At 41.5% G+C, this 25522-nt stretch overlaps 2 protein-coding genes across 5 annotated transcripts in view; both read right to left on the bottom strand.

The window, feature by feature from the left end:
* DLG5 (discs large MAGUK scaffold protein 5) overlaps positions 1–997 on the bottom strand; it is a 112016-nt gene extending 111019 nt beyond the window's left edge. Inside the window, exon 1 of the mRNA XM_068398432.1 lies at positions 669–997. Coding sequence (XP_068254533.1) covers positions 669–969 — 301 coding nt within the window. The 5' untranslated portion in view covers positions 970–997. The remainder of the gene's footprint in view (positions 1–668) is intronic.
* A 3089-nt stretch (positions 998–4086) lies between these two features.
* POLR3A (RNA polymerase III subunit A) overlaps positions 4087–25522 on the bottom strand; it is a 52793-nt gene continuing 31357 nt past the window's right edge. For 2 of the 4 annotated variants that reach the window (XM_068399230.1, XM_068399231.1), the window contains 2 exons: positions 24211–24343; positions 18603–20504 (listed from right to left, as the gene is read on the bottom strand). In XM_068399230.1, the coding sequence (XP_068255331.1) occupies positions 20356–20504; positions 24211–24343 (282 nt within the window). In that variant the 3' untranslated portion in view covers positions 18603–20355. Of the gene's footprint in view, positions 4169–18602; positions 20505–24210; positions 24344–25522 lie in introns of those variants that run through there. The other 2 variants (XR_011048038.1, XR_011048037.1) reach the window with 2 other exon arrangements.

The raw sequence follows: 25522 nt of genomic DNA, 5'->3' as shown, positions 1-25522 counted from the left end.
GGATTTGCAGTTAAATCAAATTGTTTTCCTGTTCTAAGCACCAAGAAGAGTTACAATAATATAGCCTCAAACAAACGTATGTTTGTCCGGAGAAAAACAGTTGCAGTATTTACCCAAACACACATCTGCTGGAGCGCTGCCAGCCAGCCCAGTCCAGCAGGCTGGCTGCAGGGGGGAGCTTCACAGTTTTGCCCGGTCAAGAAGCGACTGTTCACCACCACCGGCGGCGGCCCCGAGGAGCTCGGGGGAGGAAAACCCCTTCGGGTCCGGCTTTCCCCAGCCCCAGCGGCACTCGGCTTCAGGGGCTGGGAGCAGCAGCAAGAACCAGGCTGGGGTGGCTTCTCCTAAAGGCACCGTACAGCATCCGCGGCACCTCCCGGGGACCAGTACCAGCGCGCCCGCCAGAAGAGAAAGGAAAAGGGTCGGGAGCACAGAACAAGCATCCAGAGCCCAAGTGCAAACACGGGAGAGTTTTCCCCCCCGGAAAAGGAGGACCCTCGGGCACAGCCGCCTCGCTCCCTTCCCACCTTTAGGAGGGGGGGGGTCCCAAGGGGCCCGCGCTGCCCAGCCGCTCCCCTGGCCCCTGTCCCAGCGGGGCTGGGCGGAGGCAGCCGCTGCCCTCCGCCCCCGCACCTTCCCCGGGCTCCGCGCCCCCCGGCCCCACTCACCGGCCGTCTCGGCCTCCGCCGGCGCGCCCGCCGCGCCGTTCAGGTAGAGGATGGAGAGCAGGTGGGGCTGAGTCTTCTCCAGGGCCACCCGCAGGTCCTGGAAGTGGTCCCGCTCCTTGGCCAGCAGCAGGGCGATGAGCAGCTCGGCCTTCCCGCCGCCCGCCGCCTCCAGGTCGCGCAGGTCGCGGGGGCCGAGGGCGCCGGCGGCCTCCAGCAGCTCTACCACCTTGTCCACCTCGGTCATGGCCTGCGCCAGGCTCTGGCGGCACTGGGCGAGCAGCTCCTTGTGCTTCGGCTCCATGGCCGCGGCAGGCCGCCGCCGGCCAAACTTCGCCCACCGGGGCCGCGCACCGCCACCACCCCCCGGCCCCGCCGCTCCGCCACCGCCGCCCCCGGGGAGGCGCGGGCCGAGGGGGGGCGCCGCCGGCCGCCCTCCTCCGGCAGCCGGCGCCCCCGCAGCGGCCCCCGGCGAAACTTCGTCCCGGGGAAGAGGCGCGGAGCTCGGGCAGGACCTGGGCCGAGGGCGGCTTTGCCTCTTCCTCCTCCGGGCCGGGAGCCGCCGCCGCGCAGGCAGACGCGGGGAGAGCCGCCGTCAGGGGCTGCTGCTCCTCTTCCTCCTCCCGCTGGCGCCCTTCTCGCCTCCTTTCCACCCCCCGGGCGGCGAAACAACTTCTCCTCCTCCTCTCCCCTGCCCCCGGGAGAGGACAGCCGGGAGCAGGAGCTGCGGGAAGGGCCGCTGCCGCCTCCCGGGCACCCCCCACCCCCCCGCGGGGCAGCCCAGACAACTTCTCTCCTCCGCTCGCTACAGGCCACACGGCCGCGGGGCGAGGCGGAGGGTGGGGGGAGACGGCTTCAGCTCCAAGCACCTCCTTTCATTCGCGGGCGCAAGCAGCCATATTGGTTGCACAAGGCTGCCGCCTGCGCCGAAACGGAGCTGCAGCAGCGCATTGCCCACCCTCCCGCTCCTCGCCTCCCGCCGCGGCAGCCGCCTCTCCCCCGGCCCGGCCCCCGCCCGCCTCCCGGCCGTCAGTCAGGGCCTCCCCGCCGGCCCCTGTGGGGCGCGGAGGCGGGGCGCCGGCACCGGGGCGGGCCGGTGGGGCAGGAACCGTGACCCCCTCGTCGTGTCCCGTCCCCCTCCCGCTGCGGGGCGGCCTGCGGGGCGGCCTGCGGGACGTCCCCCCCTCTCCTCCCTCCGGGAAAGCGGGGCTGCGCTGAGGCGGGAGGGGTGAGCGGCCGCGGTGTCTCAGCGGTGAGACAAAGGCCGGGCTGCGGCGGGCCGCGCTCCTCCCGGGCCGGCCGGCCGCGGGGCTGCCTCTGCCTCTGCCCCCTGCTGGCGGGTTGGTCGTGCCGGCGGGGCCGGGGTCTGCGCCGGCCGGCAGCTCCCAACGCCGACATTTATTTCATCCCAAGCCGGAAAAAGCGAAACATCGAAAGAATAACAGACCATTGCGGGCTTTGTCGTTAGAATTTACAAAAATCAAAGTTTTCAAACAGAAGATCTAAACACCAGTAGTGTCCGCTGGCTCATTCTCCCCCTAAATGTCGTTTCACCGGTGTTTTGTAAATAACCAGAGACAGGGTAATTTACCAACAGATTACAGGTGTGTCTGTACTCAGCAGCAGCTGCAGGATGTAATTGTTTAGCAAAGAAAAAGGAGATTTAACAACTTTTCTGTCTGAAGGTAAACAGCCTGCCAAAGTCACTTGCACCCAATGGTACCTTAATTTGCAAACGGCTAGGGACAAACTGCAGAAAGACCACAAGCAATTACAATCTTAAATTCACATTTTATATGAAAGGCTCTTGTTTTGCCTTGTAGGTATGTGTCTGACATCCTGCAAAAATAACGGTGGCAGTAATGACACAGAAAGAGCATTACTGGTATTTGTGTTTACCTCGTTACGTCTAGTAGCAATTGAAATTATCTGAAAGTCTCTTGTCCAAACCCTTCCATGCTTTATTTAGTGTCCAGAGAGCTGGAGTCAGTAAGGTACAAGGGGAAACAATTGTTACCTAAAATTTTCTGTTAACATACAGATTTGGAGAACTCAGGTGCTGAACTGAGTTTCAAATCACATTTTGTAGTTCAACAGATGATGATGTCTCTCATATGTGACAACAGCCTGGAGTTACGTGCATAATTGTGGTATGAATTCTCCTGCTATTAGTGGACGCAGGTACAGAATAAAGGGATTTAGGAATTTTTCTCAATCTTGTAAGACATTATTTAAAACAATACTTGAAAGTATGGCATGATTTTGAAACAAGTTTTTTCACGTTTGGTCCATTGTTACACTCTGGTGGATTTGTTTCTTCTAATTTTGCATGCATGGTTTTCTCAGCCACTTTTTACTAGACAAAATACACAGAGGTTAACTTTGTTGGCTAATGACTAATGTTGTAAATGCCCACAAACTGTGTTCTTTCCAGACTATTTAAATTTATCAGAAAATCTGCCTATTTCTCTCCAATAAGTTGGGCAAAGTTTAGCCAGTAAAGTGATCATACATTCCAGAAATAGCAGTTAACACCAGTATGCATGAATTTGTTGTCTTCAACTCAACAAAACGAAGTTGAAACAGAACAGAGTGAAAAACGACGGGTAAGAAGTGAAACCTGCCCCGTATCACCTAGTGCACAGCCAAAGCAGGCACTGCTCTCAGCCAGCACCCAGGCAGTCCCCTCCTGTGCCTGCAACAGAACGTGGGGCAAGTAATCATGCAAGTGAAATCTTCCATAAGGCAAATATACAAGAAGACCGAATAAAGATTGCACAAATTATTTGAGCGTTTCCTGGTTTTTAAGACTTTCTAATCTCAGCAGTCCTTTAACAATATTTTTTTATTCTGTGTGTGCTTATATAGTTTCCCACTAAGAAAAGGAAACAAACCACCAAATTTCATCATGGGCCATTACAATAACAGCCATACTTTAGATCTATGCAGCAGTCCTCTGCTACTTGAAATAATAAAGAACGGTCTTGGTTTTCCTCCTCTGCCTGACTCGGCACTCAGAGTAGATATACACACTCTTTGCCAGAGGTTACAGTAACACAGGAATGGCATCACTGGGGCAGGGCATAACTCTGGTATCTTGAGTCCCATTCCAAAGTCTAGAGGGAGGTGTTCCTTGACAAGCATTTGCTCTGGACTCATTTACTCCTGCCTTTCCCAAATGTCTGTCTTAGTCCTTTGCCTTCCCTTCCAAATAAAACAACGGTCTTCTCACCCCGCAATGCCAGCCTCACCTTTTCCTTGCAGATCTGCATCTCCCATTGCCATTGCTCAGATAGTGCCAGGTAGCAGGTAAATCCCCATCTTACCAGTTTCTTCCTTTCTAGTGGTGCAGTTTTCATCTTTCTGTCATATCTGAGTCTCTTACACTCCATTTTTCTTGGAAATGGCAAGTATTCTTTGCTCTCAGATAAATTCAGATACATTTCTCATTGTACGGAAAAGTTTCTCTCTTCCATGGGTCCAGCAGGCAGGCAGGCAATTGCCTGGATAAGAGAGGGAGAGACCTTGCTGTTACCTCAATTGCTTGACTCCGTATGGACCTTCCACAGCAAGTGTAGGGAAAGCCTTCATAAGACTTAGGCATGTATGTCCTGTTTGAAGACTTGAACTGTGAAAAGTATGCAAATTTACTATGCCAAATGTTTATTAACTGACCAAAATTCAGATCATTACAGTACCCCAGAATGTACAACCCTACTGCCAAAATAAGAAGCAAAAACAATTTTCAATTAATTCCTTCCTCCCTCCCTCAAAAAAAAAAAAACAAAATAGGCAAACCCCTTGGTTCCCCTGCCAAGTTTTCAGAAAAAAGAATATATCTGTGCAATACATTTTCAAAACTAAAATCTAAGTTAATCAAAGACAGATCCCTGAAAGGAATCAAAGTCTACAGCTTGCACAGAATATGCAAGAATCAACCAGGTGTTTATCAGAGTACCAAAAGGAAGGCAGTTTATTTGTTTGTTTGTTTAAACCAAATAAAAGGAAGGGTTTAAAAAAATGTAATTAAATGTGGAGCTCTGACACAGGATGTGTAAAATTGGATTCAAACACAACCTGTCAGATTAACAGAAAAAGAAGATCAGTAGCTTTTTCTAAGCTTTGGAAAGGCTTTCCAAATCTTTTTTTTTTAAGATTTGGAACCTAGGCTTCTGGGGGTGAATGCTTTGGGCATTAGGAAAAACATTTATTTTCTGAAAGAGCATATTAGGCTAGTAACACCTATGCCTATGAAGCTTGAGAAACATTTTGGGACAGAATGGGGACATGGAGGCAGAAATTGGGGGTTGTTTTTATTCAATTTTGTATCTTCTTTTCAGAAAGAAAAGGAGAAACACTAGTGCTGCCATGCAGAAATGAAGTCTTTCAAATACAGATAGAACACAAGGCTTAAGAGGGTGTCAGACCTTGGGAATGATTTTCAAAAGCAGAAATTGGAATGTGAAAAAACAAGTTGGGTACCTGGTTGGTACATCTGCCTCTGAAAAACCTCCCTCTGTAGGTTTAAGATGCAAGCCTTTGAAAATATTAAGATCAGAGCCAAGAGCAGCGGAAGCACAATTCAACCTTTAGTACAAGAAGATTTCATTCCTGTAATTGCCAATATACCTTTTTATTATGCAATAATCATCATGCTCATGTATGCAAACTCAGCACATTTCCTGAAATATTACGTTGTGTCATACATTCACACTAGAAACTAAAAAGTGATTGAAATTCACATAATATAGCACGTAGTTCTTGCTGTAAAAGCATACCTTCCATACAGATCACAGAACTTTGGGCTGAAACCAAGGCACCTCTGAACATCATGACAATCAAGCAGGAAAGGGAAAGAGCAGAGGAGAGAAAAGAGGAAGAAAAAAGAGAAAGCAGAGAAAGAAAAGCAGAAAAGAAAAGTGCACCTGCTTTCAAGATGGATTTCAGTAAGACAGTATTAAATGTTGCACTTGCAATGGCAGGGACCGTAACCAGTGACTGTTCTCCTATCTTGCAAAATCTTCGCTTCCAAAAGCTGTTAGATGACGAGATTTATATTCTTCATCGGTCATCCACATATGGGTGACACCATTGTATTATTTTAGCATGGTATTTTCTGACAAGGCACCCTTTAGAAACATCTGGGTTTTAAAACAGATTTATTGTACTCACTTTAATAGGACTTTTAATAGGTCAATAGTCTTTTGCGCAAAAAATACCTGTCACTTCTTCTCAAAAACTTCCTCCTTCTCCACACCTACCTGCTCACTGCTGCCCGAGTCATAGCAGCAGCTTTGCTGCTGTAGATTTACTGGTAAATCTCCTCCTCAATATCATCAATCTGAACCAGTCAGAAATTCTAATGGCCAAAAGTAGAGGATTTTCTTTAGGATTAGGAGTTTTTTCTATTATTTTTAAATACATGGGAGACATTTTATTTGCTTTTTGGTTTTGGAGCCCTTAGGATACAGGTCTTCAAGCTTCATTGGCAGCCACGTATGCTGGAAACGGTTTTGTAATGAAAGTTAAGCTTCTCACGTAATCATATGACTCAAGCAACTAAGGGTTTAGAGAAAAATATCGAGAGAATTGCAATAAGTTAATGGAAGCTGACAACACTGTGTGTATCCTGGGAAGGAAGATTATACAATCTCCAAGATAGGTATATGAAAAATACAAGAGATCAACAAGTTAAGATTAGAGCTGTCTAGATACGAAGTCAACACAACAGAGGTTTTTGTAATAGGTGTTATATGAAACACCAGCAGCTAAGCAGTTCTCAACAGAAGTTTATTTTTTCAGATTGATATAACTTATAGACAATTAATTAGCATTTTCAGGATAGGAAGGTGCTGGTCTAGTGAGCCAACAGATCAGAAGATCTCATTTACCCATAACCAAGAAAAAAAACGCAAACATAATGTAAGCAGCCTCAGCACTGCCCAGGCAAAATATTTCGTCTGGCAGTATTGCCTCCAGGAATGGGCTATGCCCATAAATCCTGAGGTCCTCCACCTTCCGCTGAAGCGGCAGACTGAGGGAACTGCTGTCGGACTCTCACAGAAGCACAAGGATCATTTGTCTTCCCACAAATGTGTAACCATGAACTCCAGGAAATGGTTTAGCTCTTTCTTAAGTGCGGTCCTATGACATACAGTATGAAGGAAAGCAGACCAGAGGATTATATTGCTTTTTTTTGTAGCCTGAAAACCTATCAGTCATTTCATCTTGCACTGGAGTAGGCAGTTTTCAGGTGGCAGTTATGGGTGGTAATTATTTTGGCCCATTCCCACTCTGTGCAGGAGCAGAACGGGTAGTTCAAATTATCATGAAGAAGATTAGATAGTTTCTTCAGTCAGCTTCAATAGAAAGAAAACAACCGTTCTGCTGAAGGTTTTAAATTTCTAGGGGCTGTCGAAATATCAAATTAAAAAAAATGTGTTACTTAAAGAACTAAAGATTTGCCTGTTAAAAGAGGAAGAAAAGGCTTTCCTCTCAGGCAGAATACCTGGGAGGAAGGGTTGGTTGGTTGGTTTTTCTGGGGGAGGAGAAGCAAAGGGCAGGTAAATTGGCTCCTCCTGGAGCTGTAAATAAACACAATCACTTCTGTTTCTCAGACAACTGCTTCCAAAAACAGATAGCAAAAGAAAATTTGCAGTACTACAGAGGCACGTTAATGCTGATGCTACAGCGCTGTAAGAATTTCAGCTTTGACAGGGAAGGCACCCTGCATGCACGTCCCAAGTACCCATCTGTTTAGAACAGAACTGGGAGGCGATTTAATTTTCTTTGGGAGACTGGGCTGACTTGTGATGTGGTTAACTTCTGTAAGCAAGCAGATGTTAAACAGCCCCTTTTAAAAGCTGGTGCTTGCAGTTTGTTATTGGTTTAGTTTCTAGGTCAGTTTTCAAGTCAAGCCAACAGAGGCTACTTATACCAGTCATTTGCTTTTACTTCTTTTAGCACTAATGGGGAGATAAAAGCCAATGGGTGCCCAGAGTATCCCCAGGTAACTTCTATAATCAAGCTGAGAATTCATAAAAAGAAATCCCAGACTGAAGTTGAAGGAGGTAGACAAACGTAACAGTAAGGACTCCAGAGTAAGTCTCAGCACTGTTTCACCATCTTCATTGTTTTTCTGTCAGCAATGAGTGTTTTCAAACTGGATTTGAATGTACAGGCTCTTGAATAAGGAAGGGTATTTTCTTGTGTTCCATTTAATGTTTGAAGCCTCAGATCTGCTAAGAATTACGTATGTACTTTTAATAGTAAGTACTTCCCCTGCTCACTGACATACAAAGGTTTAAGAGTTGAATACATCTCAGTTACAAGCTAAGTTTTTGACTGTCTTTGAGTCAATGAAAGGACCTAGGGCTTCAGCCAAGACTCTTTGTAGGTAACAGTGATCCTCCCATTGCTTTTAAAGGGCTTTGATCCAGATGTGTTGCTCATTATCTGCCAAAATCTACACATTTTATTCTACCATTAGAAAATGTAGTATGTTAAAAAAAAAATGCAGCTAGAGAGAAAGGGAAGTTGTTCTGATAGAACGTAATTCCTGTCAGACATTAGCCCGATGGGTATAGAAAGAGCAAAAACCATCTCATCATGCCTAGCAGGCAGAAATGACAAAGCAGAGCTTTAGGAAGACGTGGGGGCAGCATGCTTGCAGAGCCACAGGAAACACTGCCCGAGAAACACAAGAATGTGCACTTTTACAGATGGTGAGCATGGGGTAGTGCTTTAATTGTGGGGCAGCTGGACTTGAAGAAAAAGGCTCCTGATGCTAAATAGAATCCAATAATCCTTGAAAGCTCCAGGGCAGTCCAGACATCTCTAGTCCAAGTCCAAAGAGCTCCCTGAGGAAATGGAGACAGGTATGCATGCAACTGTGTTTCTCTGTGCTTCTCCAGATACTGTGCAACACGTGTCTTTTCACACACGCCTGAAGAGTTAGTCCCACAGCTCACCCATTTTGCAATGCTTAAGCTAAGGGTTGAACAGAAGTGGCAGCCCAGCTCCTGAAAAAAAACACTACCCAGCATATCTGCATGAGGTTAGACCAATACTCAGCTTTGGTTGGACTCCAAAAGCTTATCATGCATGGCAGCAGATGAGTAGAATTGTGGGGAGCATCCAGCTGGACGGAAACTTCACCCAAGTCCAATAAAAGCTATTTTGCTTCATAATGAAATGCTCTACCATTCTGAATTCATCTATTTAATTATATGGGAGAAGCATTTCTAGTGTATTTTCATTAATTGTGTACAGTTTTACAAGTCTTTGTGAAAACCAGACAAATGTAGGTGGTCAGAATGTTGAAAAATCTGCTCTAAGTCCAGCATATCACGTGTGTCATACCTGTAGCTAAGGTTTTAACTGCTATTTGACAGTGATACATTGATTTCTGTTTACATAAATACTGCATAAATTCTGTACGCTTCTGATTTGAGAATAAATTTTTAATTTTAACATTGCAGAGTATTCCTTGAGAGGAGAGGGAAAAATTATTTTTGTAGGAAGTAAACACAAGACTGGGAATACAGTGAGAATAAAGTCAAAGAGAAACCCTTGTACAACTTGCTATAGTCAATTTGCCCAGGCAAAGCAGACTATGGGCCAAGACGCAACTAAAGACTTAGGAGTGTTTAACATGACAAAAATACTGGACTTAACTAAAATCAGTTCTGAAAACAGTAACTAACATTAAATGAAGTAACTCCTAACTTACACTCTAATTTAGAAGGCAAAAGGAATAGTGTCTGAGCCAGTCTACATGCCTTGGCAGGGATGGGAAAGCCATCAGAGACTTCCAGAATGAAATAATGTCTCAGACTGGCACAGTGGCAGCTGCATTACCAGCTGCCACAAGGTTTGGTCATCTAGTTTAAACTGAGCTACAAATCTTTAACACATCTGTATTTTTTCCCCTCATAACATAAATGTAAAAATTAAGCATTCAACAGTTCAAGTTGACTAGTATTTTTTAAAGAAAAATCCTGTAAAAGTAATGCAGAACCTAAATGATTATAAATGCCAAGATTTGTCAGAATTGAACAACAAACAAAAAAACAACTCCCCAAACAAACAGAAAACCCCCACCTTGATACTAAATGGTAAAGAACATGTACAGCATGGCCCAGAATATGCAGAAACATCTGAGAGAAAGTCCTGAGCAGCATGGAAGCCTTAAAAAGGATTTAGGTTAAAATGATTCTTCCTGGATCAAGTCTGCAGCAATGTTTAGAGAAGTGTTATGCAACTGTTTGAAACTTATAAAAATGCATTAACTGGGGGGAGTTTGATGGATAGAAATATTTAATATAATGCATATATCAAAGCTCACCCAGTTCTGCCTAGTTAGAGTTCTCTAATTGGTTTCCAGGGGACTTGGATTAAGCCCCAATTTGGTAATAAAAATACTGTGCAAAACTGAAATAAAAAGTCTCCAAGTCTGCTAGGGATATTCCATGAAGGATAAATACACTTCACCAGCAAGGCAAGCCAAATATTATCCTTTTTACCATGGGTATTTGTACTGTTAGAATTTTTTTCCCTTAACTCATCTTCAGAGCTGCCACCCTCCCCCTCCAAGAATATTAATGGCAGCAAAGAGCTTAACTGCTTTGCCCTCTCCTTTTCCTGCTGAAGTCAGTGTCTGTCTTGCAGCTGACTTCAAGAGCAGCAACTTCTAGCCTTTTTCTGCTTTCTTTGGAAGACGAAAGAATAAAAAGAACTATACGTGGCAGATGCTAATCACATTGTTTCATCCACACATCCTGGCAATAAAAACCTAGGAAGACAAGTACACGTCATTTACCAAACCTTCTGTATAGCATGTAAGTTTTCACAAGCACAGTCCTTTCACTCATGTTGATGATTCTGTCATCTCCTCTCTCAACCATGTTGCTAAGGAGCTACTATTACCATTTCAGAGTCTTTAATAGACTGAATCTAAAGTACAGAAAGCCTAAAGATTTCCCCAGATCATACAAGTGTGCAGCAGCAACAGTTACCTGATTCTATCTATGCCGACTACCTACCAAGCTGCTATGCTGATCATCACTTCTTATTTTTATCCTGAACAGAACACACACAAACACAAGCAAGGGAAACATTGGTGTCAGGTAAGTGGGAAGAACCAGAAACAGGCTAAAGAGAAAAGTAAATGGAGAATTAAACAGCTGAATAGAGTTTTCAGTGCTGACAAAGAGCCACATGAAGCAGGGATGCCTTTCATTTCAGTTTAGACTACAAATACATTCCCTTATATAATAAGGTCATTTTTTTTCAAGTTATTTGACTGTAACTGTAATTTTGATGGCAGCACATTTCCACATCCAGATGTGCTGAGGAGGTGTTTTTTCCTTGAGTGGTTTGATTATTCCCCCAGCAAAGGCTCACAGCAACCTTGCGTGGCTGAGCTGAAGGCAGCCAGTGGCACAGTATGGTTGACAAAGCGCTGCTACGGGGAAGCAGTGTCACCAGCAGTGACAGTCACTATGGGCCCAGAAGCGAGGAATCTGTGTGAGAAACAAGGACAAGGAGAAAGAAATAAATGTAAAGGGGAACTAGAAAATGCACAGCAGTGGCAAAAGTCAGAAGAACTAAATATCTTCTTAGAAATGGAAGTTTAAAGGAAGCCTCTGATGTAACTGGAAAATATTTGTATGAGCTGAAAATCTTGAAGAATGGTATATGGGAAAGGGAATGAGCATGTCTTGTTGGCTTGTCAAGGTACCTACACATACAGCAAACATTTTAGTATCATCGCATTGGAAGAGTGTAGGGGTCAGAGTAGAGTAAGGAGCGAGGCGTGTCCTTCCTCCCAGTGTCTGCATGAAAGAGGTCCCCTACCCACTGTGCCCTTCAGCAGTGAGTCACACAGTATCATGCTGGTGCTTCAAGCCTGCACCATGACACAGCCAAGGCCATTCTCAGCACTCCAAAGACCATCAGCAGTTGACAATAGAGATTCTGTGAATCAGCCTGAGTCAAAGAGTCTCTTATCTGTGACTGTGTATTGCTCAGGCTGAAGGACTTCATTCTGTGGAAAAGGGGACTTTAAGAATCAGCTCCTATATGGAGTAAAAGAAGAAAACATAATACCACAGGATTACAAGGAGGTATGAATCACTCCATCACACTGCTAATCAATTCTTCTCAGAAACTAACAAAACCCTGAACAATAAATCAAGTCAAACAGTTTTTAAATCTCACTTATACCTAAGTTCTGGCACTTTCTGGGACTCCTAAAGTTTACCAGCGCAGTCTCACTATTGCTTTTGCATTTCTTGGTAATTAATTTTCTTTATTTTGCTTTTAAAAGTCTGCACAATTTCACATCTAAAAAGGGTTTATGCAGATAAATTTGCTATACGTGTTAAAAGATTAGCCAACCAACACCCACTTTCAAAAAAAGGAGATAAGATGCCTGTGGTTAATAATCCAGATACCTGCTGCTTTCACAACAGCTTCATTTCTGGTCAACAGCACCTCCAACTGACAAAACATAGCCATGGAGGAGAAAGGAACTTAGTATGAAATTCCGTGGGGTACCCCAGCTTTCTGCGGACCATGAAAGCCACAGTCACAGAGGCACCTGCATGTCCTCTTTTATCCATGGACTTAAAACTCCTCAGCACTATCCAGCTTTGAAATCAACAAGATCATAGCACTGTGATGGCAGACATTCATTGCAAACAGACTTCTTTTTTTAACAACAGCAACAAAAAAAATCTATAGAGAATAGCTTTCCTTTTCAAAATTTAGTGATTTATCTATCTGATCTTCACATATGTTCTAGCCTCTCTACTAGTGGGAGACACAACACTAGGAATTTAATTGATGTAATTTCTGTATCTTGGCCCAGTAGCAGGACTTACATATTATTAAAAACTCCTTAAATAAGGATTTTCCAGGAATGCTTCTGATCTACCTGCAGGTATCAACACTAAAAGACAGATTCCTATTTACCCCCCAATTATAGATATGATCTTCCACGTGGACTGTATCAGAACCCAATATGCACAGCAGTTTTTACACTTAACTGTAGCATATCACTGTAGTTAAGGAGCTGTAATTGTGCACAGTTGGTTGAAAGGGTATTATAACCAAACATACGTGATAACTGAAGGAAATAATTGAGAGTTATTACTCATTATTAATAGTCATCTAATGAATGAATGATGATTTAACTATCAGTTGCCACAGCCAATGACAGTAATCACCAGCACAAATGACAAAATCTTTGTTTTCAGGGATACACATCCTTTTTCCAGCTATTTCTGTCACTTCACTGGGACTCCTCGTAGAGATTACAAATATTTGTGTGTCACTTTACCTAGCTGGCACTTTTCTGTTCCCCCCCCCAAATAGATATGAACTTCCACTCTACTCTGCTTCCATATCCCCTTGCTTATCTTTGCGTTCCGTCTTTTCAGCTTTCTTCTCTCTATCCTCCACACCTACAGAAACCACCATATTCCTGTGCAACATCACTCACACACACCACCATTGCTTCCAAAAGGAACATGCAATTATTCCTGATCTTGCAGGCTTGAACTCACAAGACAGACTCTTTGGATTAAGAAACACCTTTTACCATCTGTTGCACGCAGTGGCTTTACATATAACTACAAGAAACTCTGGTGGTTAAGACAACACTGTATTCAAAGCAGCTCATGGCCAACAGAATCCCTAAGCACAGCCAGTCAATACAAAGTTCTCGCTCAAAAGACCACTGTGAATTGAGTTACACATAGGATAGCAACTAACAAAGGTACAGGCATCCCTGTAGCTCTCAGATATTAAACTGGAAGTCATCTTTCATAAATCTCGCTGTTTTCAGCTGTCTGTACACAGAGAATACCACCTGTTTCATATTATTTTCAGTCCTAAATATTGGTCTCTTGCATCTCTCAGTATCACCTTCAAGTGATTTTAAGACAGGCTTGCTTTGGGGTTCTGTAGCAGCTGAAGAATGTGAGATGCTACCCAGCGAGCTGCCAGAACTTCACGCTTCAGGGAAGCTCTTGGAGCTATACTGAAGTACTTGCTATAGAGAATGAACACAGACTGTAACAATTGCCACTGCATGGAAAATACTGTGACAAAAGACACGTCCCCTTTCACAGTACAGATACGCTGTTCTCCCACTTGCCAGGAGCAACTCGTTATGTTCCTTTGGGAATGACTACAGCCCTCTACTTCAGCATGATTTTTTACTTTGTTTGTTTGGTTTTTTTTTTAAGCCAGACGGGCAAAAGACAAGCAAGTCCTTACTAATTCATGAAAATGTATGTCTGGACTCTGTTTCCTCCTTCTTAGGAAAACAAATTCCCTTAATCTCCTTCCTCATGTGTATGATTTTAACACATAACCTTCCTTCTTATAGTTGTATTTCAGCTCTGATATTGCAAAAAACCATTTTTAATAGAAAAATAAAGAATTGCTACCCAAACACTTCTTTTCCCAAAACAAAACACTGCTCTCTAGTGGAAGAGGATGATATGATCTAATTTCATCAGAAGTAATATTTTAAAATTGTCATTTTATCAGTTACAGGAAACGTTAATTCATTGTCACAAGCACCAACATACAATAGTAAGGCTGGTTTGGTTTATTTCAGTCTTTCAGATTCTCCTGTGAGATTTTTATATTTATTCCTCAAAATAAATTTGCTATGCATTTATATCAATAATGTAATCACATCCAAATAACCTGCCACATATTTGGGCATTAAAATATTAATACATTTTCTAATTTGATCCCTTTTAGTTTTTCTGTTCTTAGACAATAGAAAAAAACACAGGCCAATTTTTCTTTTCTTTTTATGTTTTTTCCACCTATTTAATACTGACAGACTTTTCTAGGTCTGAATATAGAGCTTTAGCTAACCATTTTCAAGATACAACATTCATTAGTTACATTCACAGAAGCATTTAAGCAGATATGCAGATACTGTGAAGATCTTTATCCTGTTTGCTATGGGTTTCTAAAGACATTCCTGTCTGCAAGCACAGTGATACAAAATTCAGGAATTATCTGTTGCAGTGGTTCCTTCAGCTTACACTGAAATAGTGACAAGTAGTCAGACATCAAGGAGTATTTGTCCTGAAGCAACCAAATTTTATCCTACTTGTAGTTTATTTATAAAATACAGCATTCATTTGCTTTCCTTTTTTTTTAAGGCATAGATAAAGCAAAAAAAAAAAAGAATAGTCCTCCATATTAAATATCTTAATGTTATGGACCAAAGCAGCACAGTTCTAGATTTATTCCCATACTCCCAGCTTCCCATACTCACAACAGCAAACCTGTATAGCACGCTTCCATTTTCTTCTCTCATTGCAGATAAGAGACATGTGTAAAGTAGTTTCCTGATTAACATACTAACATAAAACATTCACCCTCAGTAAATTTGCAGATGACACCAAGCTGGGTGGGAGTGTCGATCTGCTGGAGGGTAGGAAGGCCCTACAGAGGGATTTGGACAGGTTAGATAGAGGGGCCGAGACCAACGGCATGAGGTTCAACAAGAACAAGTGCCGGGTCTTACACTTTGGCCACAACAACCCCATGCAGCGCTACAGGCTGGGGGAAGAGTAGTTAGAAAGCGGCCCGGTGGAAAGAGACCTGGGGGTGCTGATCAACAGCCGGCTAAACACGAGCCAGCAGTGTGCCCAGGTGGCCAAGAAGGCCAATGGCATCTTGGCCTCTATTAGGAATAGTGTAGCCAGCCGGTCTAGGGAAGTGATCGTCCCTCTGTACTCGGCACTGGTGAGGCCGCATCTTGAATACTGTGTCCAGTTCTGGGCCCCTCACTTCAAGAAAGATGTTGAGGTGTTGGAGCGAGTCCAGAGGAGGGCGACCAAGCTGGTGAAGGGTCTGGAGGGTATGACCTATGAGGAACGGCTGAGGGAGCTGGGGTTGTTTAGCCTGGAGAAGAGGAGGCTCAGAGGTGACCTTATTGCAGTCTACAACTAGCTGAAGGGAGGTTGTAGCGGAGTGAGAGTTGGCCTCTTCTCCCAGGTAACTAGCGATAGGACAAGAGGACATAGCCTCAAGCTTCACCAGAGGAGGTTCAGGTTGGACAGTAGGAAGAATTTATTCTCAGAAAGGGTCATTAGACATTGGAATGGGCTGCCCAGGGAGGTGGTGGAGTCACCATCTCTGGATGTGTTTAAAAGACTGGACATGGCACTTAGTGCCATGGTCTAGTTGACATGGTGGTGTCAGGGCAATGATTGGACTCGATGATCCCAGAGGTCTCTTCCAACCTGATTGATTCTGTGATTCTGTAACAGAGTACTTTATTTATTTTAATGAAGTGCCTTTAAAAAAAAATTTGTTTCTGCTTATTGGTTTACTAATTAATTTTGCCTACAATTTTTGCCTGCATACTTCTTCCACCTTAAGTACTCTTCCCATAAAATACTATGGGGAGAGAACAGTAATTTGTTAAAGGATATAGGTTAAGCAGTCACAGATTGCTAATTAGTGTAAACCTCATCTGTAAAAATTATAATCCTGTCAGGTCTATATCTAGTCTTCTGTCAAAATTATGTAGGCTATATACATTGTAGAATACTACTATACGGGCTTGCAAAAGCACTCCAGCTTAACTTCAACCACCAGCAACTGAAGCCGCACACCCTACCCAGACAGCCCTGTCCAGCTCCACGGCAGATGGCTGCAGCCCCTGGACATGTGGCTTGTCTTTCCTGAATGTTCTTAGCTGCATCTTGCCATCCATACAGCTGTCACAGAAATGTATTTCACAGCAGATATCTAACCCTCCTGCAATAGCCTCTGGAAGTAGAGCTTTACTTGGCTTCTCCATTTGATTTCTTCATTGTCCTCTCCCCCTTCACTTTACACTTCTGCTCACGTTCTGCTCTGTTCCCATCGCTGAAAAAATGCTGCCCTCACTGCTGAGCTCAGCCGATCCCTTGGCATGAACAGCGCACTTCAGCAGTTACTGCAGCCTTCTACCTATTGCCAGGCCTCCAGGCTTCTCCATCTGAGTTGTCACCAGACTAGCAGGTCATTTTCTATGCTCCAATCAGAGGACCAAAGGTGGGGCTTCGTTTGTTTGTTTTTAAGGCAAAGACAGACGTACAGAAGAAGCTCCCTCCAAGTATCTACTGATGTATTTTTAGAAGCAATTATTCAGCTACTCCTATTATTAGACAGAAAGAAAAGTGGAGATGGGTTATTTTTTTACATAGATTCATAAAATCGTTTTGGTTGGAAAGGACCTTTAAGATCATCAAATCCAACCATTAACCCAGCACTGACAAGTCCACCACTAAACCATGTCCCTAAGCACCACATCTACATGTCTTTTAAATACCTGCAGGGATGGTGAATCCTCCACTTCCCTGGCAGCCTGTTCCAATGCTTGACAACCCTTTTGGTGAAGAAATTTTTCCTGATATCCCATCTAAACCTCCCCTGGTGCAACTTGAGGCCATCTCCTCTGGTCCTATTGCTTGCTACTTAGGAGAAGAGACTGACATCAGCCTCACTACAACCTCCTTGCTACAACACATAAAATCCAGAACTACTGATCCTGAAAGAATACAAATGAATACAAATACATCTGCTTTGCTGTTTACTTGAGATTAAGACATAAAACTGCTTTCAAGTTTTAGTGCAAGTCACACAGTAAAGTAGCATTTTCAGTAGATTTCACTGAGAAAAAAAAATAATCAAGGATGAGTTTATAAATAATGACTTATCAAGGAGTTTCTAAGCCTGACAATTAAGGAAAAGTTTACATTTGTTTTAAAACATGAAAAATATGGCAAAAATTAGAAATCAGGATATGGATATTCATAACTAACTTGATGAATTTTGGTAGCCAATTCGTGCTTTCTTAAAAATACGCCACCAGCAGTACTGACAGGAATCGGGGTTCCCATCTCAGGCCGCCCACTTGCAGCTGGCCTTGCTGCTGACTGCTGCACCATTGGCTATGCAGGTCATACTTGAGATTCTTCAGCAGCCCTACTATTCTAAGTTCAGTGCCTATGTTCTATAGGAGCTGGATGATGTTTACATTTTTCGGGGCATCTGGTGATCAAATTTTAACAATAGTACCTCATTGTTGCCATAACCTAACGGCTACCAATTTTAGCATTAACTCCACAAGTGGTTTTACTGTAAGAAGTACACAAACAATTCTGAGACATCATAAATGAACCAGTGATGCTTTTTCACACAAAGACACGTTGGCTGGCTAGGATGTTCTTTCTAGGGCTTCTACTGTTATCTAGTCACTTTGCAGAAATGAAATTATTTCTTGAAAATTTACATTTAACTTGGTATTTAATTTCAGTTAGCACATTAATTAGAAAATAGAGGAAAATGTGCAAAATAGTATTTATTTTTTAAAAATGAAACCTGCAGTAAAGAAAATTAATAAACATGTGAATTTTAAGAAATATCCCAAAGTTTCATTTCTTTGACCATTAAAACTGACCCTTAAAAAACGCTGCTTATGAGTGAAATCCAACAGCTAATTTGTTTACTGACTGTACAGAAAGCCCAAACAATAACTACTAATTCAGAGTGCTCTTGTAAACAATCTATTTTTGGCTAAAATACTTATGAAGCGTATAGCCTGCTCAGAGTGCAAGATGTGTTCATATTTGCTTTAAGCAAGATAGATTTATATTACATATTCACTTAGGTTGTAAATACCTGAGATTTAAGCTGAATAATTCTCAACTGTCTTAATAACTAAGCAAATGAGGGAGATGGAGGTTAGGTCATCCATAAATAAATTATGCACAAATAATGCATCAGTAAACAAACACGAGGTTTACATTTTCTTTATCTCTGCCTCTTTTTATTGTCATATTAAAGACTATGATATCAGATGTAATTTACTGAATACTTTTAACACATACAAGAGAGTAAAATCACCATTTAAATAGCTGTATTTCACTATAATTACAAAAAAAAAAAAAAGGGTGGTTATTCATTCCAATACAAACTCCACCCATTTACACCTTCAGAAGAATTTTTATTCACAAAAATACCAAGCACTTTCAGTAGAATTTCCCATGATAAAATTAAATACTTATCCACAGGAAAGGTTTATGGGTTTTCTCTCCATTTGGCCCCTACCTGTCTTATACTTACATCTTTAAAAAGAAATAGAGCTAGACTTCTATACAGACAAATCAGTAAGTGGCAATCTCACCAAGATCACAAAGAAAATCTTAATTTGTTCTGAAATTTCTGTTGTTAAAAGGGAGATAGCAAAATATATATGGCTTTTAGAGCAGATACTGAATGCATTATTCTCAATCTTTACCCTGCCAAAATCTAGACAGAAGTATATCTTAGTATCACCCTGAAAACACAAAATAATTTGAGAATAGCTATGTTGAATTTCACATCAGGTCTTCTCGGCAGGGAGGGTGAATTAAAAAAATAAACACAGTGGCACCTTAAGACTTAAACCAACATATTTACTTTCTCTGAATGAGCCTTATACTTTTCTTTTAGTTGCTACATGAAGAGAAAGTGCAGCATAAATCCATTCATTTTCAAATGCTAGATCATTCAGCAGCTGGCTTTTGCTTCATGAGGGCACAACTTCAGTTTTTCACTCTATTTTGTTTCTCTCCAACCTTGACCCATGTTATAAGCATGTTATAAGAATATCCAAACACTGATGACAAGAAAACACTAAGATACTTTCCCTCCATAGCACCAGAATAAATTTAAACATACTACATGGAAATAATTTAGAATGTATATTCATTCTGAAATCCGCTCTAGTGGGCTAGAGATTAAAATACTTGCAAATTATTTCATGGTAATGCATGAAAACAGCTTCCCTTTCTATTTCTACTTTATATATTAAAATAAAACTAGGTTGTTCAGATGATCCTGCTCAATTATGAAACCTTCCCAAATCTAAGACTGCTGGAAATTACAGATTCCAGCAGTATAACAGCTGCTATAAAATGAAAAGATACTTATAATTTGTAATGTTCTTATAACAGCCTTCTCAGAATTTAGTAACAGCTTTACAATCTGTAGCTTCTTGCAGGTACATCCCAAAGCAGAATCCTGGGGAGGAAAACCATTTATTGCGTAATAACTCAGGATAAAAGAAAAACAATTAAAAAAACACAAGCAAAGAGCAAATATTTCAAACACTTTCAACAGCACTCCTGAAGTTTAACTCAGTATGAATTTATCAGACTCAGTTCTAGCTTTCTGAAGTCTCTATTCTCAACAGCTACAAATGGACGTCTGCAGCTCTTGTTGAAAGGCCATTTCCAAATGCACTCTGTGCAAGCTCACAGAACTCTTGCAGTTTTGGGTTTTTTTTTAATCAGATCTGAATGCACGTGTCTAATACTGAGTTAGTAACAACTTCCACCCATTAACAATAACACAAAGATCTAATTCTAGCACACAAAAATGAAAATTTTATCAGCTGAAATCCACTCTAAATTTATTTCCGCGCTCTGGTGCAGAGAAGCCTCTCCTTTCAGGGCCTGTACAAACAACAGGTGGTAGACAATTGGACAATTCTTTTGATAGTATTTCACTTACCAATTCACGGTTATTGAGACACACAGAACTGATAATACACATTTCTCAATTTAAATGACGTTTTCTTGCTATTCCTTGTTTTGCTATCTTGTATTATGTCCAAGTGCTACGTAACAATGGGAATATGAAATTCATTATTATCAAATATCAGAGGCCTCCTAGGAGGGGTTGATTCTTTATCTGCTTTGTGCAACAGTTTAAAAAGTCCTGTTCCAATATTCATCGGAATTCCCATGATGATGCACTCAGAAACACCTAGGAAAAAGAAATCAAACATGTTGAACATCTGAAAAGCAAGGATTTACAAAACTATTTTCATTTGCCCATTCTATATGCATTGCCTATCAAATCTCCTCGAACCTCTCATGTAAAGACCAAGGTGTCTTCACTAGATAAAGTTAAATGGTATGGTCATCAAATCAGTATATTATTTAATCTGTATTATTTAAATTCTAGAAAAATTCAACCTAACCTAAACACCTTCTCTAGCTATGAAAGAGCTTAATTCAGAAGGTTTGTTTTCTGAGAAGACACATTCCACTCAGTGCCAATAGCAGAAGATGCAAGGCAAAGTTATTTTATGTTCATTCTCTGACTCAGTGCTAAGACTTCAGTCAAACCTGGCCAAGTTCCCTTGAAACTCCTGCAACTTCCCAGTGAGAGAGGCATACTCACTATTTTAGCTATACCAGCTTTTGCATTTTCATGATTCAAAAAGTGCTTCTTTTGAATGTAAAGATTTCATCTGTCCAAATTACTTTTGATAGCTATAGCATTTATCATAGCAATGGGCTGACACACTTATATTCCAGATCTACTGATGTATACAACTTTTCCAAAGAACGTTCCACATCAAAAGCAAGCTATCAGATACCAGTGGTTTTTTTCTTGGCATACTGTTGTGATCCATATGACACTTCCACAAATTCTCAGGAGTATAAGAATATTGTCCTTCACATAAATGTTTAAGAAAATAACAATAAATAGCTGTATCTTTGAATATACAAAGGATGAAAATCAATTTGCTTAAAATTCTCGCAAGATTTGATTGGTAATTTAAATGTGTACAAACAAAGATTATGTACTTTTGCTCTTAGACAATTGCTGCATTTCTACTACACATTTTCCAACATTATGCACTTAATCTTGTGGAAAATAGACTTAGGAGTCACTTACTGTACATTTAGGCCCCTACGGCATGCACGTTACAATGGATAAAGGAAATACCTTTCTAACACCTAGCAGAATAAAACTTACCTGGTTTTGCACAATAGCCTTTCAAGCTGAACCATGGAAACTGCATTTAGATTTTGGGAATCCTTCTTCCCTTGTAGTACTTCCATGTATAGAACCAGAAGCCCTTCCTCCCCACCTCCCTTTTGCCTCATGGACACAGTAACCATTTGCAGCATCTGACAGCGGTCACATATAGCAGGAAATGTTTGGACAGAACATGCCACTGTAACAACCAAGTGTACGTTAAATATCTGCTCAGACTAACATATACTAGAGGCCAATGACAATCATATCGGACAGGTGAAGAGAATGATGTTGTTGATGGCAGAAGAACTGCCAGGACAGCATGCTCTGCTCTAATGACCATACAAGACTCCTCCAGTGCCATGTCTTGAAACACTACCAGTTTTAATCTATTGCAGATCTAAGCATCTGGCTGACAGCTATGAACTGCTGCTCTCACTTTCAGCCAGAAGAAGCTAGGTAGAGATGAAGCCAGTCGTACTGCTCTTACTGAAGAGTTTATTTTTGACCCTTCCCTTCCAGACCACTTCCTCATAAATAAACAACACAGCAGTGATCCGTAGCTGTCAGTTCCCACTCTTAAGTTAGAATTGAGAGTGCTGTTGGTTGCTCTTTGGGAAGGGGACAGAAAGGTAAACTGACTATATCTAAGCAGTGTCTGGCAGATAGTAGCACTTCCTGCGGATCCTGCTTCCAGCATCCAGTGGATGCTGCTGGAACTGGATGCACTCCTCTGCTCTAGTTTCAACCCACTCTGCCCACTGAAAGGTGGCATCAGCAATTCTCAAAAGAAAATGCTTGTCTTTATGTAAGTAAAGCAGGAATCAGCTGTTCTTCATTTTCTTGGGGGGAAAAATGCGTCTTACAAGACAAAAGGGATTCAAAGGCCACACGGTCTAAAACCACACTCACACATTCAGAAGCACTGATTTGAGATGCTATTCAGTTCAGCACCTACAGTTGATTTTGGGTACATGCTCATTTTTCTTGGCAATGTTTATAATTTTTTCCTGCTCTGGAGATGCAAAACCATGAGTGCTTAAGAGTCTCTTTTCATAGCAACTCAGAGATAACTAGTGATGGCCAGGTCAGGCAGCTGCACAGCATTTTTTCATACAAGCAAGCCAGTATCATCTCTTCAGTTTTGGAAGACAGACAACAATTTTCTGTTTTGGCCATTCCACTTCCTTATTTGAACTAAAACATTTATACAGAAGGCAACATGAAAAGATCTTTGGTTTCCACATGATTCAAAACAAGATTTTGCCAGCTCAGAGGGGACTTAGAGAAAACATTTTCTTTTCCTTATTCCCCAGGATGGAATCAGTCCCCCACAGGATCTTTGCTTCAATCATGGGCAAATAATAATTAAAGAGAAAATCCTACTCACATGGAATGCTGGACAGCCAGAAAGTGGCAGAGTTCTTAAAATACAAGCTAGTAATACAAAGATTTCTAAAAGATTCCAGTGATTTGGAAAATACACTGTCCACAAAGCACCATTTAAAATTGACTACACTTTCTAAGACCACCTAGAAATACACACAAACTAGTAAACCTTAACATAATACATTCATATTTTTATACTTCATTAGCACCCAGAAACTCAAATGAGTGGTTATAGCTCCAGGCCGTACATAAACAGATGATGAAGAGGGTGAAACCTGCTTGACTTCTCCTTTTCTCTGTTTAACCTACTAGATAGAGACTTGTTAACAAATCATTCCAAAATGTATGTAGCTTAAAGGAGAATAAAATCTGTGAGGAATGGGGGCAAAGGAGTTAAAAAAAAAAGAAAAATAATTTCAATTCCAAATATTAGAGTACATGGCAGAAATGCAAAATTAAGGGACAAACAGAATGACAAAACTCATCTACTTGAATTTTCTGTTTGGCTGTACGTACGTGTGCATGCATGCACTTGTGTGCATACATATATTTTTAAACTCCTACCAGATTCTTTCATGAATTCGGTGAGAAGATGATTCAGTGGATGTTAATGAGCTTAACTTTAAAACTGAAGAACAGATACATTTAAAAAGAAATTTCTCAGGACAAGGATCTTCTCTGTTCTGTTAATGAATGGAGTACTGATAAACAAAGGCTTCTAATTAAAAAAAAAAAAAAACAATTTTCATCTATTTAGATCGTAACTAACTGAAGAAGTCAAGAACTGTGTCTTTCTGTTTATTTCTAGGTACAACTGGCAAATCACATAAGCAATCATTATGCACAGTATGATATTCACCTATGCTACCTGAGACATAGATGTCTTCCTACTTCTTAGTAGGAATGAAAACAAAACTTAAATACTGAATGGGGTAATAGATTTCTTAATCAGCTCTAGGTATTGAAGGTACACAAACTTTCACAACTGAATAAACAGAACTACTGATAGCGCAACAAACTTCCTGGTATTGCACTGAGCTATGTGGTGAGAAGTAAAACCAAATTACTAAAAATATACTTTAAGGAACATATCACAAATGTCCAACTGACTTCAAGATCTCTGACTGAGATTACGACTAGACAAACAACCACCAAACTTCTAGGATCAAGAAGTATCGATCAGCCTCAGACCTGAAGTTTCTGACACATAAGCTGAACAGAAAGCTTAACAAGGGCAAAAATCCAATGCTTTGAAGAGGTTTACAAATGCTGGGTAAGGACCACAAACTGCAACAGAATTTGCAATACCTACCACAAACAGAATCCTTCTGTCCAAAGTAGGCAGCATCAAAGAGATGGTCTGCAGTCTTTTCAAAAGAAGCCAGCATCAATACACTTTCCTTCATTTTTGCCAGTCCAAACCTAGTAATGCCCAGCACTTCACCCTTGATTGATGGAAAAACCCAAAGACAGGCTATCACAATAGTGCCTGGAGGTCAGTTATGTTTGCTAAAGAAGCAAATCAAGTGAACAAAAGAAATGTAGTTTTTATCCTAACAATCACATTAAACAAGTAGTAAGTAAAAAGGTTACTATCTACAATATAGCATTGTCACAATATGCTGCTTCACAGTTAAACATCCTGAAGGTTAACAGTTTGGTAGTAATCAATATTTAAATAAAATAGAAGTGATTATTCATACACAACAGAAGCTGTTACAAATGGTTAACATATTTTTTTTTTTTAAAGCAAGAATACTGGAAAGATTGAAAGAAACACAGCCATGAAAGAAAATACAAAATTATAAACTAGTTGCTGAGCTACAAACTTTAGTGGAGTCTGAGTGCACTATGCTGAAGCTACTGCCTATTGCGTACTGATAAATCTGACTTCAGCTGCCAGGAGATTACAGATGTTAAATCTTAATTTTTACACTCTCCAGAAAAAAAGTAAGTCGCTTTTTAAACTAACTTGGTTCATTTCTGCCTCTGTTTCTAACAAACATCCTGATTATAACAGACTGTGCACAGAAGCACAAGTCAGAAGTACAGACAAAAGAATGTATGCTAGGAGCCCAACAAGTGTTAAACACTGCACTCTGATGCCCTTTTCCACTATTGTGTTGCAGCTCCACACAGCCAGCCCTGGGGACTGCTGCAGCTCAGTTCAACAAAGCCCTACAGTTTTGGGAGAAGTCAGAACTCCTTCATCCATTTTACCCAAATTAAACCCCCGCACTCTGGCAGGCACAGTGGAAAATCTTGCTTCACTAAGCGTACTCAAATCTAAAAAACATATTGGATGTGAAGGAAAGTAAGTAAATCAATAAAGAACAGATATGATTCTCTACTAACAAGTTCTGGAAGACTGTTCATACTCTACATGTAATCCGATTCTATTTGTAATGTCTGTATGCTTTGACTCTTATATACAGTGCAGCTGCTATGAACCACACCCCATGTGGCTTTCTGCACAGCAAGCCTTAAATTGCACGCATGGTTACCCAAACAGTTGATTTTCATACCACAATTTTTAGGATTCCTATTTCCAATAGGAAATTATGATTCCCTACACATTATATCAACCTGTTCTCAATCAAAATAGACCTTCTCCCCCCTACATT

This window comes from Nyctibius grandis, chromosome 4 (assembly GCF_013368605.1).
Source record: "Nyctibius grandis isolate bNycGra1 chromosome 4, bNycGra1.pri, whole genome shotgun sequence".
Taxonomy (NCBI): Eukaryota; Metazoa; Chordata; class Aves; order Nyctibiiformes; family Nyctibiidae; genus Nyctibius; species Nyctibius grandis.
The sequence above is the reverse complement of the archived record's forward strand: the minus strand, read 5'-3'. Positions and strand labels throughout refer to the sequence as shown.